Source organism: Apostichopus japonicus, chromosome 19 (assembly GCF_037975245.1).
Source record: "Apostichopus japonicus isolate 1M-3 chromosome 19, ASM3797524v1, whole genome shotgun sequence".
Taxonomy (NCBI): Eukaryota; Metazoa; Echinodermata; class Holothuroidea; order Aspidochirotida; family Stichopodidae; genus Apostichopus; species Apostichopus japonicus.
This window is the reverse complement of record NC_092579.1, coordinates 27,439,300-27,454,271: the sequence shown is the minus strand read 5'-3', so window position 1 is coordinate 27,454,271 and position 14,972 is coordinate 27,439,300. Positions and strand designations below refer to the sequence as shown.

The window sequence follows — 14,972 nt, the reverse complement described above, 5'->3', positions numbered from 1 at the left end:
AAGAAAATGAAACAAAGTAACTTGAAGCAGAACTGTGGGTGATAGCACACAGCACAAACAAAACAAAAAAACATGTTTTTGCTATAAGCAACAGGGATAAAGGCAGCTGTTTCAATCAGCTCTTACACAAATTCAGGTGCAAATGAAATAAGACATGAATATGTAACAGGCATTGCCCATGAACAACAACAGCCATTTGGATAATTTCCTAATGCTAATACCATTCTATACTGTCATCCCATTCATGCTTCATAACACTCATACTGACAGTAGCAACAGTTTAACTCTTTATCTGATAGAAACGATATTCATACTGTTCATACTGTTCTACTGTCAATATGAGTGCTTTGAAGCAGGACATCAAAGTGCAGTATGGATTAAACTTGCCTCAACAGAGTGTCATGAAACAAATACAAACAAATATAAACAACAAAATGATATGAAAGGAAAACTTGTTTGGTACTGACTGTTACATAAAGAGTACAAATATTAATAGCACTGTTTGCTATAACCCTCTGTGGCTCCCTACCACCCAGAAAACTTTTATTCACACTGTACTTTCATGACAAGCTTCAAAGAAATGGTACTGACAGTGTGAACATATCCTGTTTCTAACCAGAATGAAAAGGTTAGGAACTGTTCATACTGTCAGTACCAATGCTTTGAAGCATGGTGTAAGAGTACAGTATATAGTGGTACCAGCAGTGGAAAATGGTCCAAACTTGTAGCAGCTTCCTACCACCCTGGATTTGGATATCTAATAGTAGTAATTCTCATACATATTTATTTTACACACTCCCCATTGTTGTGGTGTTTACCTGCATAATGGCAATGAATTGTTGGTCATTCTCAACAGCATCTGTACCGCCTTGTATTTTGCTCAACACGGATGTCGGGAAGAAATAACGCCACTTGTTCTGAAGCAGCTCAAACAGTAACCGATAGAGGGCAGGCTTGATATCAGGAGATGCTCTCTGTTAAAAAAAAAGGGGGGGGGGAATTAATTATTAGAACAGTTTCATGACATCTGTAAGATAAAATTGTCATCCAACATGTGTGGGTGATTTGGCACTGAAAAATTAAAAAAAAATATGCTACATCATTGCAGTTTATTTAAATTTGGTATTAATCTGGTGAATTAAAATAAAAAAGACCAAATCGTAGAAGAAGTCATGTGCATTATTCTTTAAGAATTACATTTAATTAAATCTTAATGTCCATCTAGGAAGCTCTAGAAAACATGAGATGCAACCAGTCATACTACTTCATACCTTCCTAGACCAATCAAAAGCTGCCTTACTGTAGACACAGCTCTTCTGAACCAATCAAGAGTATTCTTACAGTAAGGAAACTACAATCTTTGATCAACATTAAGGCACTCATACTGTAGGATAAATGCTTTCCTTGACCAATACAAAGCCTTCTTACTGCAGGAAGTCTATTTTTCTGGTACTAACCTCAGCTATGATTGGATAGATGTGATCCATACAGATTGAGATGATGTTTGGTATAAATGCTTTGAATGCTGATCCGGGCTCTTGAATAATTATCTCTAATATATTAAGAAATCTGTAAATTGAAGACAAAAAGGATGAAATTATGCAGATAATGCAGTGAATTTCTGACTGTTTTATGCAAAAAGTTTCCAAATCTCAATAATAAACTAAAAAATTGGGCTGAGGAAGAGGGTTCAACCATGAGAGGTACAAACTTTGAAGGGCAGTCAGAAATGTGACTTTCATTTCAGTGGGTTAACCACAAAGTGACCTAAAAACTTTCCAAGCAAAGAAGTGTATTACATTCCATACCAAAAAATTCCAGAATCTGATTTTTTGACAAAAGTAGATTTTTTCATAACATCTATTCCCTTCCCAATCCCAATTACTAGGCATATTTTAATTTGAAACTTTTCATAACTTTACAACCAAAAAATACACTACTTAATTATACTAATGGAAAAAGGATACATTTTATTCCCAAATATGGGTATTTTAATCTATGAGGCAATCCTCTTCAAGTTTACCACATAACTTTGGGCAAATGACTTGTTAAGCGTCCTCAGGTATCCATTTTACAAGTGACATGCCAGCCTGAAATTTGACTGATTGCAGCAGGTACAATGAGAAGGGGAAAGGTGACACTAAAATATTTCTGTTGGCCAAAGTTGCAGTTTCTTACCGGAGCAACCATGCAAGGATAATACTACATAACATGTAAGGATAGTGTACATTCTACAAACAAACATCTATAAACTAATTTATTATGTAAAGAAGATGTCTTACTTCTCTACTACTCTCGTTCCCGCTGTACTTTCGTGTTGGATGGTTTCAGCCAACTGATCTCTGTAGAGAGAAGGAAAACAAAAACAAATTAAGAAACGGTGGTTGTTGGAGTGTATAACCATCTCTCTCAGCCTGGAGTCTGCAGGTCCCTATAGGGTCTGTTACATTTATGAAGAGTCTGAGTGCAGTGGGGGTTCACAGGGGGTGTCATTGAGAATGTGCTTTAAAGACCTTGGGACCTCATAACTGTATAGTGACTTAATATGCTGTTTAGACAATAGGCAAAAGTATGAAGAGCCATTTCATACCCAAAACAAACAACAAAATTTCTGCTCAAGCTCAAGCACAAACTTGAGATTTTCGCTCACGCTCAAGACCCAACCAGGGTGAAACTGAGGACATTGGTGAAATTCACTATGTCACAGAGGGAGGATGGGGGTGGGAGGGGGTTATGTGAACAGTTTATTTATGGTCCCTATGGGTCCACAGATGAAACAAAGGCTGAGATCAGAACAGCAATCTATCACTATTTTAGATGCTGATAAACTGATATATAACCAGAAGGCTAGATAGAGATGACACATGTACTACACGTATGGGAGATAAATAGAGTTATCTGCCATTCGAGTAAAAGACTCAATTAATGGAAGTCCTGACATCCATGCTACACTACTGTGTATCAGTATGGAAAACATATCCTGTATAATAATATTCACTTACCTTAAAAATTAACTTAGTAATTTAAACACAACCTTTATGAAAGAGTAGCAAAACCTTTATAAACACTACTTTTGGAAATATTGTTTGATCGTAGTGACCTTTTTTTGTGTGTACAGTGTCTGTATAACTGAAACATAATAATAATATTAAAGTTTATAAAGCGCCACCACTATAGAAAATATTCTATTGCTGTACAATAAAGAAGGAAACCAACAACGTAAATACAAAATTGTACCCTTTAGTTATGCAATGATTCACATACAAAAATATGGAAATATGTAAATAATTTACACTACTGTACTGGCTGTAACTACTCATTAGCTATAGAATATAAATTGAATCATTGATGTATTTCGTAAATGTCGATGATCGTTAACGAACCTTGTGAAGAGGCTGACGAATACTGCAATGGTACTCTGAATGGATGGTATGCCCATCTGAACCCGTAGACCCTGAAAGAGAGCCAAGTAGAACCCCATCATGTCCTCTATGACATCTGGTGAAATCAATAAACAAAACAGATGGTTATATCTCTAAAAATGTCTGAAAAAACGAAAAGAAAGAAAAAATAATATGCCAGATGTGCAAAGGATATAAACATGAAAAGGATATTAATACTGTTTTGAAAAATATTTCATTTCATTTCAAGACTTGTACGCAAATGTGTAATGAAGATTTATAACAATCTAAGAGGTAATTGATATGCAGATGATGGTATCTGTTGATACCTAATGCAATGGATCACATCAAGGGTAAAAATAAAGGCTGCCCAGGCACTTTTCATATAATGTTCAATCTGACAGGGAAGTTAGCACCCATTGAAAATTATATTCCAACTTGAACAACCTATCTTTTCTTTTCTTATTAGTCTGCATCATCAGTGCAAACATAAACCCTGCTGTGTTTTTAGTAAGAACACACCCTCCTCTCTCCCCTCTACCATTAAAGCAAGTTATACTACCCACCCTTCTCACTTTCACCATTAGTTCCAGCACCCCATCCCCCCCTCCCCTCCTATTACATCCACCCAGCCCTCTCCCTAATTACCATTAGTTCCAGCCATCTCATCCTTTTCCATTACCCATCGTACCCGCCTCACCTGCCTATACCATTACGTCAACTTATCCCTCTAGCTCTTACCATTAATTCCAGCTCTCCCATCCCTCCCGACTACCCATTACTTGTACCCACCCCACCTGCCTATCCCATTACGTCCACCTATCCCTCTCCCTCATTACACCCACCTCTCTCCCCTATACCATACCCATTCTAGTCCTCCCATCTATACCTTCCTAACTACCGTTCTTCCGTCAGACAATTACCTGGTTGATGGATGTATATTGGAAAGATATGTAGTGTAACCTGGATGGATTCCTGGAGTGAGTGGTAACAGACCTGCTTGGTCTTGGAGACCTCCCCTGCGATGGACTCAACTTGATCTGATAACAAGTGCAGGGTTTTGTGAATCGTTGGCTTAACTACAGAAGAAAAGAAGAGTCAACAAATGGATTATCTTATTATTGTATTTATGACACAGACATGACCTCTGAAACTTCTTACAAAGCCATTCTTGTAGGACATACCATACTATGGAGCTCTACACACCTGCGCAACTTCCACACCCTTCCCCCCGCCCCCATCACACCTCCAGCACAAAAAGAAATGGGTCATAATAGTGCTGTATTAACATGGACATAGCTGGGTTCCCAGTAATTGAATGTGTTTACAGCCAACACTTCCAAGTTTGCAAAGGTTTAACCGATGGCTGCAAGCTGGGTAGAGGAAGGAAACACTACATTGATACGTATAACAATGTTTCTGATGGTATCTGACAGAAACTACTCCCCAGTTTAATATGCAGTGATTTCTTTCCCATGTGTTCTGACTATGTGTGCATGTACAGTAAGTGTTTTCTAAATGTGTGTGCGTGTATGTGTGTGCTGTGGTTAACTAACTCTCAATCAATGTGCTGTTAAAACATCAATCACCAGGCAGTAGAGATTGGATGATTGAAGGCCTTCGAAAAAGGATAAACTTGACAATCAAATTGGACTAATTGACGATCATGACTTGCCTAGAGAAACCACACAACAGGGGTGGCCAAGGAATAAGTTTGTGAAGCACCTTGTAACAGCCCTGTATATGACAGCACTGTTACTGTGGTCAATGGTGTTAATACAAAATTTCTAAATACAATTTGATTGTGACAGTGTTCTTCTCCATTCTCCTATGCATCATCAACAAATTAATAATAATGAACATTTGTGATGCGCCGTCAAAAAGACACTCATGGCAAAGTGAATAAAACAGTGAGAGAGGGAAAAGCAAGAATCAGACAAAGTATAAGATAACAGAAGGAAAAGGTAGAAGTCATTAAGTTCTAGAAACAGATGAGTCTTCAGAGTAGAAGGACATAAGAGAAGGAGTGAGCTTGATGGATTCAGGTTATTTGTTCCAAAGATGAGCAGCAGAAGTACAACAGCCATTACCCCAGGATCTGTCAGCAGACATTATGGTTGGGAGAGGTTTATTCCGAAGGTAAAGGTCAAAAGTTTGTCGGAACTCACCTCTAGCTTGTAGTTCTTTGTCTTTACTGAGGTTTGGCATCGACTTTAACGCTCTGTAATCTGAGGTGATTCTTCGAATGAAGCCTAAGTGATTCTCTGACCTCGCGGTCCACTGCTGATCTCGTTCCGAGATGTTTGGCCACGGCAATATTAAAATGTTAGAGAGCGCTCTGCAGACTATTAACTGGACCTGAAGGAAAAAGGAAAATGAATCTTAAAATTTTATTGGTTACAATACTATGATAAATAGCCATGTTTATGAACTTTTCATGGATAGAACTTACATATCACACAGGGTGGGGTCTATAATAATCACCAAATAGTATCAACTTCTGGGGGACAAGAGAATATGTTTTTCAACTGTGTAATTTTAAAGTAAGAAATGCTACCAGGGCATATACCCAGTGTATAGAAAATGATAAAAAACAATGATTGAAATCAGCATCGTCTTCATGTCTGGATATGCCTTCAGGTATGGCCAACATCCACCCTGTCAACTTATCTACTCGACCCATCTGTGCCTTTAACTCCCCCTTCCTCTGATCTCTACAGTAAAAACTATCCCCCCCCCCAAAAAAAAAAAGATATTTGCTTTAATCATTGTTCACCTATCGCTGAATTAGCACACTGTTTGAACAGGAGTTACCTTCAACTATGTCATGAGTTGGCCATCCTCCCATCCAATTACCATTAACTCTACCCATCTCAAACCTTGTCTCTATATCTTACTATTCACCCTACCCCTGCCTGCCTCATCTATCCCCATCTCTGCCCTCCATTGACCAATCCCTTCCCGTACATCTTACCATTCACCCTACCCCTGCCTGCCTCATCTATCCCCAGCTCTGCCCTCCATTGACCAATCCCTTCCCGTACATCTTACCATTCACCCTACCCCTGCCTGCCTCATCTATCCCCAGCTCTGCCCTCCATTGACCAATCCCCTTCCCGTACATCTTACTATTCACCATACCCCTGCCTGCCTCATCTATCCCCATCTCTGCCCTCCATTTACAAATCCCCTCCTGTTCATCTTACCATTCACCATACCCCTGCCTGCCTCATCTCTCCCCATCTCTGCCCTCCATGGATCAAACCCTTCCCGTACATCTTACCATTCACCCTACCCCTGCCTGCCTCATCTATCCCCATCTCTGCCCTCCATTGACCAATCCCTTCCCGTATATCTTACCATTCACCCTACCCCTGCCTGCCTCATCTATCCCCAGCTTTGCTCTCCATTGACCAATCCCTTCCCGTATATCTTACCATTCACCCTACCCCTGCCTGCCTCATCTCTCCCCATCTTTGCCCTCCATTGACCAATCCCTTCCCGTATATCTTACCATTCACCCTACCCCTGCCTGCCTCATCTCTCCCCATCTTTGCCCTCCATTGACCAATCCCTTCCCGTATATCTTACCATTCACCCTACCCCTACCTGCCTCATCTTTCCCCATCTCTGCCCTCCATTGACCAATCCCTTTCCCAACATCCTACCATTCACACTACCCCTACCTGCCTCATCTATCCCCATCTCTACCCTCTATTCATCACCAATCCCCTTCCCATACATTTTAACCAGACTAGGTTCTTCCTTCCAGATTCTGTTCCTCAAACTTACGTCAGTAGGGTGTGAGCTCATTGATCCTCGGCTGACGTCATTAAACATCTTCTGCACCTGAGGCAGCTCCACCAGAAACGTGGGCCTCACCGTGGTGGAGATGGAGAGGAACAGATGGACGGCAGCTTGGACTACCTTGGCAGGAACTTCCTTCCCTAACAGAGGTTCAATAGCCTCTATGATGCTCCTCAACAGAGGCACAAACTTCTCCTGGTTGGTCGGCTGGCGCTGCGTCTCCCCATAGAACTGAGCCAACCAGTGACTGTAGGCTTGAACAGCTGCTAAAGTGTGTGCATGTCTAAATTGAAGACACACAAAAATATGATGATGAATTGTGAAGTTGAAATGGTTAGCTAACGTCAAACTGAACTGCAAGCGTGTGTCATTAAAAAGCCAATAAAAACAGACGACATCCATTGAAGGTACTTTTGCCAAATTTCATCTGATAACTGTACAATTATGAGAAGACAAAGACGGCGCACACATCAATGTAACCGATCCAGATCATATTTCGAGTACTTTAAGCGTTCATATGAACAAACACTAGATTATTTCCTGGTTAGTACTTACACTTCAGCTAGATCTGGTTGCAGCACTGTAGGAACTGCCGTCTTGACTAAGAATAATTTAGAGCTACTTCCGTAAACAGCTGCTTGGCAAAATCTGTAAGATTATGGGAAAAAAGTACATCAACAACAATTGATGTTTAAACATTGATGGTTAAACAACAATTAACATTAAAGGAAATTGCAAAAGCTTCCACTTTTAAATATTACATTAAAAAATCAGTTTGGAGCAGGTTTAAATTTGATACAAAATTATTATTAAATTATTATTATTATGATTAAAAGATACTGAAATATAACACCAGCTAGTAAACATCATTAATTAAGTAGCACTTTTCTAATTAAACAATGTGAATATAGATAGATAGAAAATATCACAGGGTGGTCAGGAGGATAAGAGACATTAAGTAGGGGTTCAAAATGCAAGCAAAGCTCCCATGACCTCGGCAAACCTTCCTTCTCAAAACTCACTTCTCCACTAAAGACAGGCCATTTTCAAATCTGCTGGCAAATTTTTCGGAGATAAAGTGATCAGACAGTCTCCCCATGGCCTGCAGTAGCGTCGAGAGGTCTCGGAGTGTGCAATGTAGTTTCCTGCATTCGTTCTCAGCCACGATGGTCAGTTTGCGACCTAGATGAGAAAACATCAAGAGTATTGTGTTAGCTTCAAGGTCAATTTAACCCAGAGGATGTTTATGTTTCTTTTCTTTCATTTTTTTCGGGAGAGGGGGAGGGGGTTGGGGGCTGGAATGTAGCACCGTATGGTCACATGCATTTTAGTTGAAATTAAACAAAATATGAACATGAATAATTGTAAGAAATCATTCTAAAAATTAATCTATTCATTTCTACATTCTCCTACATACTAATTCATTTCAATATAATGCCAATACATTGTGAGAAAGCTGGATTTGAAATTTTCAAAACGTATGACTCTTCCTTATTTATTGGAAAAATACAAAGACAAAACAAGCAAGCCAAATGAGCTGCAGTGTTACTGGATTTCATTGAACATTGACAAAAGGTTGGTTTAACTTGGAAAACTGCAGTATGGAGGACACCCCTCCCCACTGACTCCCTCCCTGCCCCCTCCCCCTCCCCCACACACACCCTTCTGACAGGATATTCAATGGACAATCTAAATTAAATAAAATTAATCAAAGGGACTAGCATGATTTCTGTACCTAATATAAAGCACTGTATTAATACTGCTTATCATCTATACTAAATACTATTGGGGTGCTCTGATATGCCTGTACAGTGTAACTGACATGTGTTGTAATTCAGGAATGGGCCAATGAGAACTGGATTTTAGCCAATAGACCATTTATAAAGCACTGACATATACTAGTAACTTGGGAAATTCTAGGGCTGGTCACATAATTTCAAAAAAACGAATCAGACGAACGTACCTTCTGAAGAATCGATAACAAACTGACCGAGACCCAAGTACACCTCCAGATTCTCCTGAAAAGCTGGATACTATGAGATGAAAATACAAAGATAATTTATGCAAAGTATGGATTTATTTTTCAAATTTTTGGGCTGAAAATTGTAAACTCCATTCTGTATCAACAGTTAATTTCCTTTTACAATGTATTGTTTACCTAATACAGTAAAACCTCGATCGTCGGAACATGTCTGGACTGGATGTTGTCTGGGTTTATAAGGAAAACGTTCACCTCTTTCTTATACTGTATCGTAGTTTGCAATTGTAATGTATTACTGTTAAACGTTGTTGTATAAACAGTTATGAAATTAAAAGTGCTGCAGCATTGATCCTTCTCTGTGTTAGGATCATGTTTTGCTGTAACTGCATAAACACACAAAAACTTACTGCATATTTACATGTGAAGTATCACACAATTATGAATGGCAGGCATCAGTTTTTTACATCTACTTCCATCATATTCTTGTATGGACTTTCTGTACATGAACACACTAAACTTACTGCATGTATACAAGTGCAGCATTACACCATTATGAATGGTGTGCTATTGTTTCCGATAACGCAGGATCCAGTTAGTCCAGGTTTTTACTGTGCAACATTTATCATATTTCATATTCTTGTGTAGTGTGTCTGTAACTCACACCTTGCACCATATTCTCCTATACTATTTCTATTGCGATCTCCTTGTGTTCTGGCTCTGTCGTGATCTTGTTGCATCGAGCCCAGATTAAGTTTTCTCTAAGACATTACAAACCTTCTACAAGAGTGGACATAAAACTACATGACTAGACAAAAATAGAAATTAAGAGCAGTTCTACCTTGAATGACATTAAATTTGAGAATCAGTAAATTCAGTAAATTATATCAAGACATATAAATGCTATCTTGCAGAGCACTAACTCAATTAGTTTTTTTTAATGTGTGTGGTGCTGTGGGTAATTACTAGCATTAATTCCACATAACCTATTAGCATACAATGTGTAATAGGAGATACTGCATACTGAATCAGTGTTACTCACCAAAATACCAAATGCTTCTGTTGGTAGCAGTTCAGCTATTTTGGCGATGATCTCCAGACACTGTCTCAAGAAATGTTGCCATTCGGTCTCCTCCTACAAGATAATAAAATTCAATGTAAATGAGCAGATCTCAAAGATTGGATTTCATCTACCAACTATTCACAACATCCAAAAAAGAGGGAAGGGGGAGAGGGGAGAGGGGGTGAGGGGGAGGGGAGGGGAGGGGACAGTGTTTTGCCAGTGTGAAAAATGATTTAGAGTGTAGAGTGTACTTTCTGGGAATATTTCTTTCGTACCCTACTGTGGTTTGAAGGTTAGAAATTAGAAATTATTTTAACTGTTGGACAGCATTTTGTCACATAAAAGCACATTTTAATTGTAGTAATCAACGCAGACTAGAAATGCCATCTGATATGTAAACATGCAGAAACAAATGCGAAAGTTGCATTATGAGTTTTTTGTTGAAATACACTACAAAGAGGGTATAAGAGACTAGGTATAGGTAGTGGATTAATCTTAAGTCAGTGGATTAAGATATAACCAGTGGATTAAACTATAACCAGTGGATTATAATATAACCAGTGGATAACAATAACCAGTGGATAACAATATAACCAGTGGATAACAATATAACCAGTGGGATCAGATTAAAGCTGAAGGAATAAGATGTAATCAGTGGATTAAGACTGCAGATCAAGATTAAGCTTGAGGATTTAGAAATAGCCACTGGTTAAGATATAGTCAGTGGATAAAGATATATCTGACCTATAAGATGGATTTAGATACAAGCCAGCAGAGTAAGTTAAAGCGAGCTCATTAAGATCTAACCAATGGTTTTTAAAGTACAGCCAACTGGATGAGAATATAAGAAAGCAAACAGAGATTAAACTCACGTCATCATCGAGAAGTTCATCATCTAATTCCTCCAGCTGTGTCTGGTTGAAACCAAACTGCATCTTCCTCAAAAGCTCACTCATTACTGAAACTAACGCATCTCGATACCTGTGGAAGGTGATGATGACAGTGATGATGAAATAATGTAACATTCTAATATATAGATTTGTTTATTACTACTGACGCCTTAAGATGTATACAAAATAGGTCAATGGAAAACAATTTGTACTGTATACCACGACAGTTTTTACTAGGTATGAGGTGGCAGGGATTCAAATAAATACAGGCCTGACAAAGGGCAGAGAGGTAGGTTGGTGTGGGGAAGGTGGCAGGGTAAGGGGTCGGGAGGGGGGCCCTAAATTCAGTCATTGTCGATTGTGATTGGTGTAGCATAAAATTAAAGGAAAGGACAAACAAATGTGTTTAATAAAAGGCTTAGAATATTACCTGTCAATAAGATGGTTGCCTTCTTGTAATCTGGACGCTTGGAACTTGTCTTGAAGGTAATCCAGAAATACCGACCAAATATCTAAACAATTGAAGAAACCTTCCTCTGACGGCTGAGCAAAACAATAATAATAATAATAATAATAATTAACAATTGAAGTTATGAAAATCAAGATTGGTTTTGTTGGTACTTGGAAGTAAATAAAGGCAAATGCTACTACAACCAGTAATATTGTTCAGTAAATGATCTCTCCCAACCCCTCCACCACTCCTACTACCCCTATCAATCAATCAATCAAAATATTATAAGGTGTATAATCCTCATGACAGTGACCCACATGAAGATGTGCTCATAGAGTAGATCTAATGACTTAAACAGTGAGCACTACCTTCAAATCCCTTCTCTACCCTTACCCCCTCCCTCATCCCCCTCCCACACCCCCTCAGGATTCTCCCTTCATATCACAAAGGACAAACCGTGCATGTTGCAATCCTGACAACACTTACTTACTTTTAGAGCAGGGCAAAAAACTCAACCACAGGAAAATTAGTATTGGTATTAAATCTCTTATTATCTCGCTACCCCTCTCCCTCCCTTTATCCAGCAGTTCCCCCCCCCCCTCCATCCTATACCTAAAAAGGACAAAACGTGCATATATGTTACAATCCTGACTGATGACTCTTTACCTGTTTGAAGGTGTATTTGTAGAGCAGAGCTAAGAACTCAACCACAGGAAAGTGAGCATTGCTTTCAAACCTCTTTAAGTGAACATCAACAAAGAGCCTCAGAAAATCTGTAAATTTCTCAACATAACTGTGAAAAAGAAGTGAAAGGAAGTGGCACCATGGTGAAAGAAAATCTGATTTTACTGTGATCACTTCCCATATAACCATTTCATAGATAAGACATTAAAAATGCAACCACTTTTTTTTTGTGGCACAAATAGAAGCATACCCTGTGTTAGCTGCACTTGTGAAAGAAAATTGTGCTGTGTGGGCCGTACAGAACAGCATTCAGATATTTTTTACTCTTACACACGTATCGAAGAATGTTGATAAGATGATTGCTGGTAGCCCACACATGTTGTGAGGTTAGGTAGTCTGAATACTGTAATAAGGAGCCTCGGAGGGACCTGGCACAGAAGAATTTTTAGCCCTGCTTCATGTCGGGCACTTTGTGAAATAATAACTATTTGTTTGATTTTCTTCCAAACTTCCTGACTTCCATCTCTTTGCTGGAAAAAAGTTTCAACACTTTTGTGGTAGTTTTATCTTTATTTTTGTGAACAAATTTAATTTCACTCATATATCACAAATTAAGAGAGTTTTTAACTACCCTATAAAACCAAACGCAACACAAAACGTTTACGCTAGTCACAGAGAACTACTCAGTACAATGTACAGTTGGAATTATGAAATGGCTAACACAGGGATGTGTTACATTTTGATATTTTTCTCCAAGGTTTAATCTTTTTTCCGCATAAAGTAGCATACACTCAGGGATGTGCCCAGGATTTCCTGAGTGCCGGGTATACTGATCGCCGTCCTTGGAGAGGGGTCTAAGGGGGAGGGGGTATCGATGTTTTATTTTTGAAGGTGCTCAGATGCCAAATGCTGGCACTATATATATATTATATATATTACGTACCTGGTAAAAGTTATTAGTTTGTTTCAAAGAGATTTTACAAGGGACCGATTGAGAGCCGTAAGTAATGTTTCTAGCATGCGTAACTAATGCATTATTATTCTGTATGATTTTGGCATAGGCTAGGCCCAATTTATGTTGAATATATTATTAGGAATGTAGGGATTTTAGATGAAAATAGTGCTGGGCGGGATTCACGATTTTTAAGACAGTGCTGGGCGGTAATTTTTAGTGCTGGGCGGGGCCGCCAAGTGCCAGCAGCGTAGGCATATCCCTGTACTCTTTTAAAGACAAATCTATTAAATCAGTTCTCACCTAGAATCGAGCTCCGTCAGCTGATTTCCGACCGATTGCGAAGTTGTGTCCTTTGTGAGCTTCTGCAAGAGCTGGAACGTCTGCTGAAACATTTTTAACAGGAATTCCTCAAAATCCACAGGAACACAGTTTTTGCCCACTATTTCGTTGATGCAGTTCATAGCGAGGACTCCTATGGAGGAACTACCACTGGTACTGAAGCTACTGTTGGCCTTGGAGGGAGACGTCGCCTGGTGCACCGAATGAATATCGCAACCAAAGTTAGCAAGGTGAAAAATGACTGTCAATAGATTTGAGGAAATGTGGGCAGACAAGGGCATCCAACTGAAAAAATGAGTCAGACAATTCAAGCACAGAGAGGTTAACAGTTCGCTCTCGTGGTCCAGAGGCGGGAGCGGCTGAAGATTCTGTTTGTTACTGGGGGGAGTCTTGAACATGGTGCGGATCAGATGGCTCCCTGAGGGTGGAAAATGAGAAGGAAGTGCTAAAAGTGATGTCTCAGTAGTCTTGAAGATAGCAAATAGTAGTTGCAGACCTACAATTTCAGCCACTTACGAACGGCTTACAAAATCTACTGGTTAACAATACGTTCATGATGGCATTTTCCTGACTTTCAACACACAACAGTTACTGTACAGGTGTATGACAGCAGCCCTATTATATTCGTTGATCATAAGCATTGATGCAGTGCATATGTCAGGTATGGAAATCTTGCCGATTCTTTCACTCACGACTGCTGAGCGACTTAACATGTGATAACGTTCTTAATGTCTACTGGCAGAAGATACAAGTGCCTTTTTCTTCTACTGGCAAACAACAAAAATCCACTGGCATTAAGCAGTAATAGCCTGGATTTCATGGCCTGCTTCATGAAGCAAATTGCAATGCAAAATGGGCAAAGATGTAGCCCGTAGCAGTTTTCTTACACTGAAACAGTATTTTCAGTACAAAATGTCATAAGCAAAATTAAAAAAATTATAAAACTGCTATATAAAATGTCAACTATTCTCTGAAAATGTTTAAAATTTCTGGAAGATAACGCAGTTTCGTCAATATACTATATAAACAAACAGATACATCGTTAGCAAATTTATACCAAAGTTAGGAAAATTACAAAATATCAAATTTTGCAGAGACTGTCGTACAAAGTTGTTGGTAATAGAGAGTGATACCAACCTGACTGTAATGGAGAAGATCCGTAAGCCACATGAGAGGGGCTACCGTCATCATTATCCCCATGGGTAGGGGAGGGTGGGGGAGTGGAAGTTGTCACTAACTGCCGATGTTTGTCTAATATAGTTTCCAGAATATCTGGAAGAAAAAAATATATGTATCATTTTTTTAGTAAAAAAAAATTATTTCAAAGAAAACAAACATAGGGCAAAGAGAGGGGGGGGGGGGGGCTATAAGACCACTGTTTGTAATAATAATTATAACACAAAA

General features: G+C 39.0%; 1 protein-coding gene across 1 annotated transcript in view; it reads right to left on the bottom strand.

Moving 5' to 3' along the window:
- LOC139960495 (exportin-6-like) overlaps window positions 1-14,972 on the bottom strand; it is a 29,410-nt gene that overhangs the window by 6,401 nt on the left and 8,037 nt on the right. The window contains exons 6-21 of the mRNA XM_071958892.1: window positions 14,706-14,840; window positions 13,530-13,986; window positions 12,257-12,383; window positions 11,570-11,682; window positions 11,122-11,230; window positions 10,229-10,321; window positions 9,172-9,241; window positions 8,231-8,390; window positions 7,764-7,856; window positions 7,194-7,491; window positions 5,570-5,759; window positions 4,325-4,480; window positions 3,384-3,498; window positions 2,283-2,342; window positions 1,458-1,569; window positions 819-974 (exon numbers count right to left, since the gene is read on the bottom strand). Coding sequence (XP_071814993.1) covers window positions 819-974; window positions 1,458-1,569; window positions 2,283-2,342; window positions 3,384-3,498; window positions 4,325-4,480; window positions 5,570-5,759; window positions 7,194-7,491; window positions 7,764-7,856; window positions 8,231-8,390; window positions 9,172-9,241; window positions 10,229-10,321; window positions 11,122-11,230; window positions 11,570-11,682; window positions 12,257-12,383; window positions 13,530-13,986; window positions 14,706-14,840 — 2,444 coding nt within the window. The remainder of the gene's footprint in view (window positions 1-818; window positions 975-1,457; window positions 1,570-2,282; window positions 2,343-3,383; window positions 3,499-4,324; window positions 4,481-5,569; window positions 5,760-7,193; window positions 7,492-7,763; window positions 7,857-8,230; window positions 8,391-9,171; window positions 9,242-10,228; window positions 10,322-11,121; window positions 11,231-11,569; window positions 11,683-12,256; window positions 12,384-13,529; window positions 13,987-14,705; window positions 14,841-14,972) is intronic.